The 15,463-nt window shown below is 39.8% G+C and overlaps 1 protein-coding gene and 1 long non-coding RNA gene across 2 annotated transcripts; one reads left to right on the forward strand and one right to left on the reverse strand.

The window, feature by feature from the left end:
* Positions 1 to 2,932: 2,932 nt before the first annotated feature.
* Positions 2,933 to 6,548, reverse strand: clec14a (C-type lectin domain containing 14A). The gene is made up of 2 exons (XM_022210180.2): positions 6,336 to 6,548; positions 2,933 to 5,077 (listed from the first exon to the last, which is right to left on the reverse strand). The coding sequence occupies exon 2, from the start codon at positions 5,042 to 5,044 to the stop codon at positions 3,734 to 3,736; it is 1,311 nt and encodes a 436-aa protein (XP_022065872.1). The 5' UTR covers positions 5,045 to 5,077; positions 6,336 to 6,548; the 3' UTR covers positions 2,933 to 3,733.
* Positions 6,549 to 6,692: 144 nt separating this feature from the next.
* Positions 6,693 to 14,420, forward strand: LOC127533260 (uncharacterized). The gene is made up of 3 exons (XR_007941040.1): positions 6,693 to 7,965; positions 9,814 to 10,021; positions 13,873 to 14,420. It is a non-coding gene; the product is annotated as an uncharacterized LOC127533260 (long non-coding RNA).
* Positions 14,421 to 15,463: the final 1,043 nt, after the last annotated feature.

The following is a 15,463-nucleotide window of genomic DNA, read 5'->3' on the forward strand; positions in this document are numbered from 1 at the left end:
TCATCTCATCACGTTATGGAAACAAACCTCCTCCTTCTGCTGCTGACAACAGGATCAGCTGATCAATAAGTCAATCAGTTAATCAATAAACACGATCACCCCATAAAACAGACAAACCTCTGAAGTTAAACAGTGTAAGAGAACAGGCAGGAATCCAGGAGCCAATGGATCACCACTTGTTCTTCTGCTCTGTTTAATTGATTATCAGTTATTTATTTTAATTTTTGTCTTTAAGTTTTTCTATTTTTGAAGGTATTCCAGAAAAAAGCCACTCTGAGGATTTATTGTGTTTAAATATTAAATGACATCATGAATCTGCAGTCAGAACAACAGAAAAGATAAATGATTAAAATGCAGGAAGTGGATCAATAAGAGCAGCGGGAGCCTCAGAGAACAATGAAGGTTCTGATGGAACCAGGAGGAGGTTCTGCACAGCGGTGACACAGGAGAACCATTCAACGTCTAATAAAACCTTATTGTGACATAAACTGACCAACAGAAAGACACAGTGTGATGCAAAGAAAACACAAAAAATTATTTTAAAAATTCATGCAAAATTACATTAAATTAATGACAAAATTATGTAAAATAAACACAAAAAGATGCAAAAGGAACAAAAAACATGCAAAACAACCACAAAAAGACATAAAACTACAAAATGTGGAAATAAACAACCTAAATTTAATGTAAACAAATACAAAAGACTTAAAAGGACCAGAGGGAAGTAACATTCCCAAAATTTGACCAAAAATAATCTAAATGAAATGCAAATAGCCACAAAAGATGCAAAAAAAACCCACAAACTTTGATGCAAAACAACCACAGAAAGATGGAAAATGACCACATTGTAACACAAACTGAAAAAAAAACATTGATGTAGGCGACCATAAAACTAGATACTAGATACTCACTTTGATGAAAACTAATCAAAATTAAATGTAACTGACTACCAAAAAGACACGGTTTGCTGCCAAACGACCACAAAAACGCATAAAACAACAAAAATTTGTTGCAAAATGCTCAAAATTTGACCCGAAACACTGTAGATGAAATGCAAATGACGACAAACGGGCATAAAACGACCAAACTTTGATACAAAATGACCACAAAAAGACATAATATAATAAAAATTGGTCAAAAAAACAACCAAAATTAAATGTAAATGAAAACAAAAAGACAAAACGACTACAATTTTCTGCAAAACAACCAGAAAAAGATGCAAAAAACCCACAAAAGGTGTAAAACAACCAAACTTTGATGCAAAATGATCACAAAAAGATGGAAAATGACCAAAATGTAACGCAAACTGAAAAACAATGTGTGTAGCGACCGTGAAACGACCAACTAAACCTTACTGTGACTAAAGCTGATCAAAACTAAACTTTATTGTCCACCAAAAACACACAGTGTGCTGCAGAACGACCACCAAAAGATATAAAATTACAAAAAAAGTGTCATGAAAACAGCCTAAATTAGATTAATTAATGTTTAAATGAATAGTCCTACCGTAATGTCACGTCACCATATAACTGTAGAAAAAATGAGGAACCTTCAAAAGTCTGAGGAACCAGAGGAACCCTTAGAGAACCTTTATTTCACTGAGTGTGTTTGTGTTCTTGTTTTAATTAAAGGTCAGTTAAAAAGCAGCAGAAATGAGCTCAGACCGGATCATCAGATGAAGATCTGACGTTCTCTGACAGGAACTGTAAAAACGTCCCGTCAGAATAAAGTCCTGCTCAGATTTCTGCAGAAGCTGCGACAGAACGACGTAGTTGGAGTTGTGTAAAGAGATTTCTTTCAGATTTCAACATCAGTGTTGAGCAAGAAACAGTCGGACAATCACCAAATGTCATTGACTTTTTCTCTAAAACGTTTTTTGTAGATTTTCCATTATGTCAAATCTTCATTGTAAGAAAAGCTGTCAGATAAATGTAGTGGAAGGAGAAAGTAGCACAACATGGAAATACTGAAGTAAAATAGCTCAGAATTATACTCAAACACAGTATTTGAGTCAGTAGGGTTAGAGTTAACCCTCCACCACTGCAGTCAGCCTAATTATTTAGTTTGTGTTAATCAGTGCCAGAATTATATGAACTGACTGATAAACCGTTAAAATGACAGAAATGTTAATTCTGATGGAATAAATCAACTTTTTTTCCCGGTTTTCCGTCTGTTAAAGAGTTAAAACAAACTAAAATCAGTTTAAAATGGACCGAACAGTTTGGATGCTGGTGATAAATTCCAACAGTAAATCATCTTTAGGTGGACGGAGGCGGTTGGAAGTGAACCTCTGGGGGGTTTGGTGGGGGGGGGGCACCATCTCATCTCCCCAGTCAGCGGCAGAGGGGTGCTGTGAGGAGTTATTTCCTGTCTGAACATTGCTGCTCTTCAGGAAACAAACTGCCAAGCGGAGTTTGTAAACACACAGTGACCGCTTCCTGTCCGGTAGAAGCACTTTAAGGAAGTGACCAAAAGTATGTGGACACAGAACGCTGCAGCTTCATCTGATTGTTATTACGGTGGCTTCAAAGGATGTGCGAGTAATTATGGCAACGCATTGTGTAAGCAGATACCGAAATACAAACGGAAAAGTGCTGATTTGTCTGGAATGAAGAGACAACCTGGCCAAAAGTATGTGGACAGCTAAATGTGAAACAATATGCGGCTGTGTGTCCACATAGTATTTACACAGAGACCGTTATTCTAGTCGAAACCATCTACAATAACTGAATAAACTCTGTTACCAAAAGTATATGGACAGCTAAACTTTTCATTAATACAAAACTACTTTTGGCGACACGGAGAAGGGTGTCCACATACTTTTGGCCATGTTAAAGTTAACACTGAGACACATCAACATTTTTAAAGGTTCACAGGTTTCTGATGCTGAAAACAGCAAAAATCTAAATAAACAGTTTAAACTCCAGCATCATTATATTTAAAAAAGTTTAATTTAAAACTCAAACAGAAACACATCAGATCCATCGGCTGATAAAACTGGACTAATGGAACATTTTAATTAGTTTCCAGCAGTTTTTTTTTTCAACTGGGAAAATACGAAAACAGAAACAGCTGAAAAAAACATTCAAGTTCAAGAAGATTATTAATGTGCCACTGAAAACATATTAAGTACATTTATATAAAAATTAAGATTTTAAAAAATATGAATGCCACTTTTTTATCATATGTCCTAATGAGTAATTTGTCTTTAAATAACGAACAATATTTAAAATATTTAAAATATATAACTTTTAGTTTAAAAAATGAATTTAAATGCATTTAATGTTTAATCTGTTATTTCCAGTCAGGAACCAGTCAGCTGATTGGGTTAATTACAACTAATTATTATTTATATAGTGGTAGATTCTTAATGAATCCAATTAGTATTCAATTACAGTGAACCAAAGAAGCTCCAGAATATCAACACAAATACTGAAGGAGCAGTCTGCCTGTCAGACAATGTTCAGGGATTATTTTACCAAGTGGGTGCCTTTAAGTAAACAGGTAAAAACCAGGTGAGTCTGGTTGTTGTATTTGAACTGCAGAATTAATTTACTTTAGGAAAAAATACAGAAAACAAACATTTTCAATAGTTTTTGGAAAATCTGCTTTAACGAGTCAGACGTTTGATGAGGTTTAAGTTTAAAATCTCTAATGCACTTTTATATTCTCATACAACAGTAAACGCACACTGATGATGTCATTGAACACGGCCAATCACGGCGCTGCTGCCTCATGTTGCTGTCTTCTCGTTGGCCGTTTGGAAGGAGTCCTTTTCCTGTTTGCTTTTCATCGCCATCTTCTCTGCCGCCTTTATGGCGCGTTTCTTAGACCTTCTCATCAAGCAGCATTTTACCGTCACCGCGACGACCACCACCAGAACCACCAGCGCCGCCACAGCGATCAGAACCGGGATCAGGATGCCCGACAATGCGCCGCTGTCCTCGACCGTCACCTGGTCCTGGCAAGGCGGAGAATCTTCGTCGTGCTGTTCCCCGTCGGCGTCAGAGCAGACGCACCTGTAGGAGCCCTCGGTGTTCACGCAGGAACGCCTGCAGGGGGAGCCGTCTGGGTTGGCGCACTCGTCCACGTCCACACAGCTTCCGAAGGCATCTTTCTGGAAGCCATTTGAACACTTCAGGCAGGCGGTGCTGAAGTTGACCGGTAACCCGTCCAGCGTTCGCCACATGGCAGGTCGACCCGAACAGAGCAGGTTCAGCCTGACGGTAGACCAGCACTCCACCTGGACCAAGCTGCTGTTGTCAGAGTCCAGAGTAAGGAAGCGGGTCTCAGGGATGCTGGGATGCTGACATACATCTGACATCACATCTGGAACAGAATCAGGACCCAATTCAGGTTCTGGTCCCTCCGTAGTGAGTTCAGGTTTTAGTGTAGCCGGCTCAGGTTCTGCTGTTGCAGGTCTGGGTTTGGGTGTAGTTGGTTTGGGTGGTGCTGTTGTAGCTGGTTTACGTTCAGGTGTTGCTGGTTCAGGGTCGGGTTCTGGTTGTGGATTTACAGTGGCCTGTTCACCCTGAGGAGACCCACCTGTCGGTCTGTTCTTCAGCTTGCAGATGAAGTGGTACGAGCTCTTACACGTGACCGGGATCAGACCCCAACTCACCGTCGACCCGTCAAACTTCCCCATCAGCGCTGCACATAAGACCCCGGTGCAGGTCTCAGCCGGCTGCTGGGCCCAGCGGCTCACCTGCGACTCTTCGCTGCTGTTCTCCGTCCATCTGAATCCTTTGAGCGGCTGCGACAGAACCACACACTGGTTCTTGGCCTTCTTCAGCCCGACCCAGAAGGTGAAATTCTCCTGAAGCGGCACCGAGTCGATGATGAGCTTGAGGATGTCGTCGACTTCCTGCTGTGTGGCGATGGTGGTGAGGACGCCGGGCGAACAGCGCTGCATGGCGTCCTCAAAATTGGCTCTGGTTTGGTGAAGGGTGTATTTTGACGATGAGGACGGGTCAGCAGAGACGTTACTGAGCAGGAAAAGGACGATCCAAAGAGGAGTCCAGCAGCAGAACAACCAACCTGCCATTTCCTGAAGCTCCGCCCCCTCAGATGATGACGTCTATCAAAACAAACACAAACAGTTTGATCCTGAAGCCGTCAATGGTAAATGGTCTGTATTTATATAGTGCTTTTTTACTATACCTGCAAGGTACCCAAAGCGCTTTACATGATACATCACATTCACACACACACATTCACACACTGATGGCGGAAGCTGCCATGCAAGGCGCTAACCACGACCCCATCAGGAGCAATTCGGGGTTAGGTGTCTTGCTCAGGGACACCTCAAACACAACGGGGCGAGGATCGAACAGGCAACCCTTCGGTTGCAAGACGGCCACTCTACCCACTGAGCCATGCCGCCCCAGATGACCCCAGATACCTGTACAGACATGGAAGACCCTCAACTCTGCAATGAAAGAAACACTAAGCTTGTCTTTGCATCTTCATTTTGTGGTTCTGGACTCTGAAGCCGGTTGTTCTTCAGTAATTTGTCCATAAATACCAGCCGCCATTCTGATAATTTTAATAGACTCCTGGTATCTCCTCAAGGACCTTAATCAACATTGAACCTCTCTCAAGTACCCAAGAAAATCTGTAACACCTCAATGACCATCTGACCAATCTCAAGGAACCCTAGGTTCTCTTCAAGGACCCCTTGAGCACCTCAATCATAATCTGAAGAGGTCAGCTAGTTTTCTGAAGCAACAAATTGTTCTCAAGGACCATTGAAAGCCCCCAGACACTTCTTCAAGGACATCTGGAGCACTTCAGTGACAATCTCTGGGACCTCCTCAAGGACCTTAGTGACCACTGAACCCCTCTAAAGCACCCCTGGGTCTTCCTCACGGAAACCTGTAACACCTCAATGACCATCTGACCAATCTCAAGGACGTCTAGGATCTCTTCCAGGACCTCCTAGTCTCTAAGGAGGCATAGAATTTTCTCAACAACCTTTCAAGGCATGTCAGCGCTCAGCATAAACATCTGGAGGAACCCCAAACACAGATCATGTTAAATGAGGATAATTCACAAATTTTCATTAAAACCCTTTTAAATGTACATTGTAAAGACCCACATATAAAACAGTAGTTTTACATGACATTGATTTAAAAAAAATTGTTTTACATTTTGGATTATATTTTGTATGGAGTTGGTAAACTAGCATAAAACACTTCTTCTGTTCAGGGTGCAAATATGTGAAATGAAGCTGATGACAGTTATTAAGCCAAGCAGAGGAAGTTTCATACAAAAAACATACTTTTAACTACTTTTCCATCAGTAATCGGTTAAACCTCAGGTGTTCATGTTCTTACCACTTTTTAACTCGTCCTGTTTTATCCACTCTTCTTCCTCCTCTTTCTCTTTTATCCTTTTGGATCCTCTCCTGTTTTGTCCTGCGGTTTTCTGCTTCTGTCTGTCTCTTCGTCTCCACAGTTTCCTCCTTTTCTTTCTTCTTTCTCTCCACTTGTTCTCTACAGATTTCTCTCTGCTGTCGGACCGACTGACCGCCGGCCTCACCCTCCTCCCCTCTCCTCACCCTCCTCCCCTCTCCTCCTCCAGAACAGGAAGTGTGCAGCATCTTGATACGGTTACTCCATTTCCTCCAGATTCTGAGACCTTGGAGGTGTGTGGACCAAACCTCGGTCCGTCACTCAGCAGGTTTTCACATCACAGACACACATTTGTTATCAGAAGCATTTTACACAAAGTAAATAAAAATAAAAAAGGACGTCCAAACAGATTTTATCCAGAAAAGTGCTGATTTCTCTGCAACAATACCTGACCAAAAGTATGTGGACAGCTGAATGTTTGTTTTTTAATGATTAACATAAGATTGGCCCCAACGTGTCCACATACTTTTGGAACTTCTACTTTCCTAAACCCTCTGATTGAATTTATAAGCAGGCTGTAAATTCACAGTGACTGTTTCAGTGTTGAAAGTATGTGGACAGTTGATAGGACACTCACGGCAAAGTGTGTCTAAATACTTATGGCCACATGCTGTGTCACTAACAATAAAAAATATGTGGACACCTGGATATTAATGTTTAATGTGGAACTGACCTCAAGGTGTCCACAGTTCTTCTTGTATAAACCAGTTAATGTGTTCAAAAGTATGTGGACAGCTTGTGATTATTATGATGCTCATTCAAAGGACGTCCAAATATTTTGGTCATGTATGAAAATGTGCAGATTTTTTTGAAAGATATCTGACTGCGATAAATGCACAACATGGCCAAAGTATGTGAACATCTATATAGAAAATTGATCCCAAAGTGTCCACATGCTTTTTGAACTGGAAAGAGTCGCATATTTCTTTCTTTGATTCTTACAAAAGTATGTGGACAGCTAACTATGACAATCATATGTGATTGTCATAGTTAGCTGTCCACATACTTTTGGCAAATTAGTGTTGTTTCTTGTGAGCCCACATTAAAACCTGTAAAACTTTATTTAAAAAACAAAATCCTTTATTAATAAATATTTAAATCTCTAACATGATCAATAGAGTTGCTTTTGATAGTACTTGGAAAGTTTCAGGAGTTCTTCATGATTCCTGGAGAATCCTTGAGAATGTAGCAGAAGTCTTTGAGGGACTTCTAGGTCCTTGAGAACATACAAGTCTCTGAGGAGATCAGCCAGTTTTCTGAAGCAACAAGTTGTTCTCAAGGACCACTGACAGCCTTCAGACAACTCTTCAAGGACATCTGGAACACCTCAATGACCATCTGACCCCTCTCCAGGACCCTTGGGATCTCTTCCAGGATCTCCTAGTCTCTGTAAGGAGACAAGGAATTTTCTCAACAACGTTTGAATGCATTTGAAGGTCCAGTGTAAGCACCTGGAGGAGCCCCAAACCTCCTCAAGGACCCCAGGAACATCCTCAAGGATGACTACGACCTGCTCAACAGCCAATCAGAGAGCAGGATTCTCTGTGTTCATGTATGTATTGTGTTTAAACAGTGGAAACACACACACACATGCACACACACACACACACACACACACACACACACACACACACACACACACACACACACACACACACACACACACACTCTGGAGAGCTGATTGTTGTCACAATGACTCAGATGCTTCCTGTTTCCTGGAGGAAGTGCGCGAAGAATGACAGGAAGCCGGAGGTCACAAAGCCGGAGCCATGACCAATGGCCGTGCTGTTGTCATGGTGATGCTGCAGAATGTGCATGTGGGACCAGGAAGTACTGGAGCAAAAATATGTGGACGTCTGAATGTTCTTGTTCTGTCTGATTTACACAGAACTGGACAAATAGTGTCCACATACTTTTGGTACTGAAGAGACTCATAATACTGATAACTTGTCAAAAATATGTGGACAGTTGCATGATTCTCGTAATTGTAAAAGTGTCCACATACTTTTGGCATGCCTTCTTTACCAATAAGATGGAGACTGGCCCTACTGGTAGCTTTAACACAGTAATGTCACAGTACAAGTATGATACTATGCCGATGATGAATGTGTTTAATTACTCTGTGGTGTCAGTTGTGATGTCATCATCCTAAAAAGCTTTTAGGATGATGTCATCACATCTGACCGCAGAACAGCTGATCGGAGGCTTCAGGTAAAATCTGATTATGAGTTATCTTAATTTAAAGTACAGATAAACAGTCGTACTTACACCGTGACTAGTTAAACCACATGCTGGTCATCAAGGCTTCTGATTGGCTGTTGGTCCAGTGGACTTGCTAGTAGAAGTAATGGTGGTTATTGTAGAGAAGATGCTTAGAAAATGAAACAGAAGAAGCTCACTGACAGGAGTTTATAGCCTTTTGTGTGTCTTTGTGGTTGTTTGTGTCAGTTTGTGGTGATTTTTATCTCTTTGCAGTTGTTTTGTGTCCCTTTGTGGTTGATTTTTGTCTCTTTGTGTGTCTTTTTGCGGTTGTTTTGTGTCTGCTTCTGGTTGTTTTGTGTCTTTTTGTGGTAGTTGTGTGTCTGCATTTGGTTGTTTTGCATGTTTGTGGTAATTTTCCATCTCTTTGTGGTGATTTTGTGTCTGTTTTTGGTTGATTTTGTCTCTGTGGTTGTCTGTGATTCTTTGTAGCGTTTTTGTGTGTCTTTGTGTTTGTGTTATGTCTCTCTGCAGTGGTTTTGCGTCTCTTTGTGGTTATTGTGTATTTCTGCCATCTCCTTGTGTGACTGAACTTGGCTAGAACTGTGTCCTGATCTTGTCAACGTTAGTTAAATATCTATCCAGGACAATATAAACACGTTGAACTGACGGGAACTAAACACATCGTTCTATAATCATCACTTGTGAGAATGAAGCTGTAGAAATCTGAACCTGGACTGAATCATCTGCAGATTTCTACATCACATGAACGGTAAAAGTATTAATGACGATGTGGCGATCTGAAATGTTCTTTTTGATGTATTTAACTACGGGTAATAAGGACTGAAGTGGCTGTCATAGATTATTGATTATTGATGATGCTGCTCAGCGACTTTAGTGACATCTGGTGGTGAAGCTGCAGATTACAACCAGCTGAATAGAACTTAGTCTCTCTCAGCTGTTCCTGGTGTAAAAGAGAACCTAAAGTGTTCTCTAAAACATGAAGTCCTTCTGTAGACTTTAGTTTGTCGGTTCTGGGCTTCCTTAGAATCACAAGAACTTCCTGATCATGATATAAACTCAGTCTGAAGGTATTTATATCATCATTTCAGCTGATTGAACACAAATAAAAGCTTCACTCTGAACAACACTGATCCTAAAGACCTTGAATAAAAACTGTGTTTCTGTCTCGTCCAATCAGGAGGCCGGCTGACGGTCACATGGGGTTCCTCTCCTCCGCTCACGTTTCGGCGGTCGTCTCCGTGGCAACAGACCTGGAAGCTGCTCCCTCTGCTATTATTTCTGTTTGTTTAGCTGATGGAGGGATGGGAGAGTCGCCGCAGCAACAGAGTCAGGGAGAAGGGCTGTTGCCACGGTAACAGCCAGAGAAGAAAGAACCGCCTGATGAGGTAAAATGTGCTGAAGTTGTCATATAAAAATTGTTTTAAAGAAAAGAAGCAGCAAAGTTCTTGTTAATGTAGTTTTACAGTGAAACTTGATGTAAATTATTGAGTTAGATTCACGATTAGTTGTCATTGCGTTAAAGAGTCAAACTGAAGCTGTTTGAATGTTGATGTTTAATCCAGCTGGAACATGTCGACTCTTAGAACATATGTTGACTCTTAGAACATATGTTGACTTCTAGAACATATGTTGTCTAGCACACATGTTGACATTTAGAACATGTTGATGTTTAGAACACGCTGACGTCCAGAACATATGTTGATGTGTAGAATTTATGATCAAGTCCAGCACACATTTTGACATCTAGAACATACTGAAGTCTAGAACATGTTGACAGGATACTACACCACAACATTTTTATCAACATGCTATACTATGACTTTTTTATGACACTATAGTACGGCATTTTTTCAAAATACCATATTATGACGTTTTTTTTAAATTAATGATACTATACTACAACGTTTGTTCAACATACGATACAAAGATATTTTATCGACGTACTATGCCATAACTTTTTTAATGAAACTATTAGGGCTGGCCTGAATAGCAGTTTCTGGGCTCCAGATATTCGGCCCCTATTAATGACGAATATTCGGTCCGGTCCGCTCCATAACGTCCGACGGGGGGGCGGCGGGTGGTGACGGACGGGGGAAAGAACATTCGCTACAATTCGTAACGTCAGCCGTAAGTAAACAGAGGACAGACCTGAACATTCGGCTCAGTTCTTAACGTCCGGGTGGGGGGGTGGGTGAGGGGATATTAGGAATGGTTTCTATAGTAACGGCCGAAGGGAGGACACGTCGGTGTGAGGAATACTGTTCACGCGACATCGTCCGAGGGGGAGGAGGCGGGGGCGAATATTCGGATGTCAAAATTAATATCCGGATACCACCGTCACGAATGGATATTCGGGTCCAGCCCTAGAAACTATACTGTCGTTTTGATGTACTATACTATGACATTTTCTCAGGCGTGAACTAACCGTGACGTCACCCATTGGTTTCAACGCCGAGAAAATGAAGCCCAGATTTTGCTACTTCATGGTCGCCATTTTGGATTTTTTGGAGCCAGTGACGTAAAAAGCGTCATCAAACAGACTGGACCGGAGAGCAACTAGGGGCAGGACCAGTCTATGGGACTGTCAATTAAGTATAGCCACGCCCCCTGGCTCCACCAACTTTAACAATTTATTTAAAATTCAGTATTGATTTATTTTGAGATCGGCCACCTGATCTCTCATTTTGACCATGAAAACTAACGGAAAAAATCCTGAGCTGTAGAACATCAGTCTATCAAATTTTATTTTTTCCAAAAATGAATTGGGGTCTATGGAGCAAAAGATTTTTGGAGCCAACCCCAGTGGACGGCGTGATATTGCAAGTTTTTGACACTTCCGGGTGGGCTTCATTTTTGGAGCCAGATGCTACGTCCATCTTTATATACAGTCGATGCATTTTCTATGATCCTATACTGTGACATTTTTTTCAGCATACCACAGTATGATGTTTTTCTACATACTATATTATGACGTTTTTTCCACGTACTAAATGATGACGTTTTTTTATGATGCTATACTATAACATTTTTTGACATACTGTACTATGGTGTCTTTTTGACATACAAAACTAAGATTTTTTTATGACGTTTCTTCAACATACCGTACTATGACATTTTTGTTGAGGTACAAAACTGTTTTTTTTTTAACATAAAATACTTGGATTTTTTTTGACATATTATACTTAGACATTCTTTCATCATGTCTAAGTAGGCGGAGAGTAGGCGGGGAGGTGGGTGGCAACCCCCCTCTACTCCTCCCACTCTCCGCCCTGACTCCACCTTCGCTCCACCCATGTGGTCACTTGGAAACTACGATGTCAAAGGGACGACGAATTTATGTGTTTTTTGTCTGATCTGTAGCTCAGTGAGATAAAGGTTTGCCTGTGGAGCTGTGGGTTGCTGGTTCAAGACTGGACCCTTCTTAAATTTTCTGAAAAACTGAGACAAAGAAAGAAAACTACCAGTGGTGGGTCTTGATCCTGTTACCTTCCACTTGGTAGTCTCTCCTCTTATTCCCCTGAGCTACTTGCTCAGATACTAGTTCATCTTTTCTTTGTGCATTTATCATAGATTTTTTTTGCCATTTTTGAGTTTGTTTTTTTTTTAACTTTTGTCTCGTCTCGAAGGAGGTTGGACTTCAGCCTTTGTGCTGGAGGGTTGAACCCTCAGTTCCAAGACTTTCCAAAGCCTCCACACCTCCCGAGTCCTCAGGACCTGAGCTTTCACACAGTCTGAGGGATGAAATTTTCTAAGTCCCACAGTAGATCTCTGTTAATTTGAACCTTCCGACAGTCTGAGGACTGAAGTTCTAAAAGTTCCTCAGTACTTCTGTGTTAGTTTGAACTTTGTGGTTAACAGAAGCCTTAAAACTTGTGACCATGAGTCTTGATTTCACATTTAGACCATCCATCTGAGTTCTTCTCAGACCTTCTGTGGGTTCTTCAGAAATCCTGAACAAACTTTGATTGTCTTCACTGAACAGTAAAGTTTGTGGAGATCAGAAGGTAACATTAGTTTGATCGATGCCTTCAACTACTAGTAGACTTTATCTGGAAAGCAGTTTTCTGAAATGAGTTCTTAGTAAATCTGTCCACAGTCAAACCAAGAACACAGAAAGTGGAAATGTTTGAAGAAACAACTTGATGTTTTCATTTCAGACTAGAAAACACTTTAAGACCTTTATCTGTTTTTGCTCTTTTTGATCGTTTTATCGTCTCTTCTGTTTAATTTGATCTTCTAAAGTCTAACTGGTGTCTTTTACAATGTTTTGTCTTTAGTTTGATTCTTATTAAATCTTTAGTTTTGCTCTTTTCTCACATTTTATTCTTTTCTGTCTGATTTGATTTCTAAATGTTTTGTCTTTTTAATGTTTAATTGTTGGTTTTTCAAATGTTTTATCGTCGTTTCCTTTTCTTTCCCAATGTTTAATTTTTAAATGAAATCTTTAAGGTTTTTCTTTTTAAATGTTTTATCACCTTTTAATGTTTAATTTTCCTTTTAAATGCTTCATTGTATTTTCTGTTTAATTCCTATTTAAAGTTTTGTCTTTTAGATTTAATTTTCTAATTAAACATTTAATTTTATTAAATGTTTTGTATCTTTTTAAAATGTTTAAAAATCTAAAATATTTCATGTTTAATGTTTTTGTTTAAAAAATGTTTGATTTCACAATTACATGTTTTTTATCTTCTGCTTAATTATCTAATTAAATATTGTGTCTGTTTAACAATTTAATTCTATTTAATGTTTAATTTTCTTTATAGAGGTTTTATTGTTTTAAGTGTTTTATCCTTTGATTTAACTGCTTTTTAATGTAGTTTATTTAATCTTTTTTTCTGTCAAGATTTTAACCCCAACCTTAAAATGAAACAAACCCTTAAATCACAAAAATACTTCTGTTGTCACAATCATGAGTTAGTCACTTATTCAGTTTATCAATTCAACTTTATTTGTTTAGAACCTTTCACACAGATGACAAAACTACACAAGCAAAGAGAAAAAACTGCTAAAACTCTGATTAAAACTCAAAAACATTTAAAAAAAACATTAAACATGGTAATAAAGTGTGTTGTGTTCAGGGGATGGAGGGAGTTTATTGAAGTCTTCTTGGGCTCACACGGTAAATCATTTAAAACAGAAACTTGATATTCAGTCTAAGGAAACTGCAGAGCGACAGAAGAACCAACAATATCTCCTGTTTTCTCCTTTAATGAGTCGACTCTTCTGCTGCTTTCAGACCAAAGAACTACAGACTCTTCACAACCTGCTCAAACTCTTGGTACAGGACCTCACCACACGGGTCAACAAGGTTTCCTTCTCATTTCTACTCTGAAGCTCACCTTCTCCTGCTCAAACTGCTGACAAATGTTTGTGCTGCTCTAAAGTCTGGTCTCCAGAACTTCCTAAAAACTCTCAAAGTCTCTTCTGCTGCAGGTTGCTTTGTAGAACTGTTCCAGAAAACCTCACTAAACCACATGGAGGGGCCTCAAGACAGTCGTCCAAATGAAACCGTACAAAAACCAAACTAGCACAACCCAAACGCTAAAGTCTCCTGCAGCCTACCAGAGAAGCTCTTTAAACAGAGAATCAGGACAGGAACTCTTACCTTCTGGACAACCAACGTTGGTCCACAAACAACCAAAAACCAAAGACTCACTACAGCCAAGATAAAGACACAACTCAGCTGCACCAAATCCACTAATCACTGCACACATTAGCACCATGTGCTAACTGTGGCTAAAGAACCACATTTACCAAGACAACTATCCAGTACAAAGCCCTAAAACACACCAAGAAACATATTAAAGAGGATTTTACTGCTGGAAGCTGCAAGCCAACGCCTAAAGAACAAACTAAAGCAATGGAGGAAAACCAGGTTCAGCAAAGAGAAGCAGAGGAAATGTTTGACTGCAGACATAAAGCAGGAAGACACTGAGCTGCTCAGGTGTTCCTGATTACACCAATCAGCCACCTGGACAGCCAATAGGAACACAGCTTACTGGAAGTCCAGAGGGCTGGCTTAGTGAAGGAAATTTAGTTTAAAGTTGAAGCAGAAAGTTAAAGAAAGTTGAAAACCACCTTCTGATCCCTGAAATCTCTGAGTTTTGACACAAAGAACACCTGAACATGTCAAACTGGTTCCACAGTAGAACCTTCACTGTAAAAACGTCATATTATGGTGTGTTACTCAAAAAACATTACAGCCGGCTGTTTAGGAGCGACACAAAAACAGGACAAACGCTGGTTTCCAGGTGGTTGAAAGAGTAAGTTTACAACAACACAACATGTGAGCAGAAAAATCACAAAGTCTGTCTTTAGTTCAGCTGAAGATAGTTTTTGTCTTATTTATTGACCAAACTTCAGGAAGTAGATGAAGAATAATTAAAGCTCTCATGTAGAAGTCCAACTTCTGTTGGATCCTTGTGGAGTTTAATCTTAGAGTTTGTCAAGCTGTTTTCAGAGTCACAGGGATTGTTTTGACATTTAATAACAGAGTCCTGAAATAAAATTACAGTTGTGGATTTCTGTCATTTAGTCTGGACTAAACAAATAACAGCAGCATGAATCTCAAACGTCTTTATGAGGAGTCTGGATTGAGGTTTCTCACTGGATAATGATCAAAACATGAAATTTTGGATGACATACTAAACTACCACGTTTCTTATACTATTCTATGACGTTTTTATGATACTATATTGTTGCTTTTTTAAACATACTATACTACATTAGTACATATGCTGATGGATGTAACACTCACCTGGTTTTTACATGTTATTTGTCTGGACTTTTCTATCACAGCTTGATGTTGCACAAACAAACACGGTGAA

The sequence above is a fragment of the Acanthochromis polyacanthus genome, chromosome 1 (assembly GCF_021347895.1).
Source record: "Acanthochromis polyacanthus isolate Apoly-LR-REF ecotype Palm Island chromosome 1, KAUST_Apoly_ChrSc, whole genome shotgun sequence".
NCBI lineage: Eukaryota > Metazoa > Chordata > Actinopteri > Pomacentridae > Acanthochromis > Acanthochromis polyacanthus.

What these genes read in the sequence shown, in the direction of transcription:
- clec14a (XM_022210180.2), bottom strand. Translation starts at nt 5,044, where the DNA reads ATGGCAGGTTGGTTGTTCTGCTGCTGGACTCCTCTTTGGATCGTCCTT.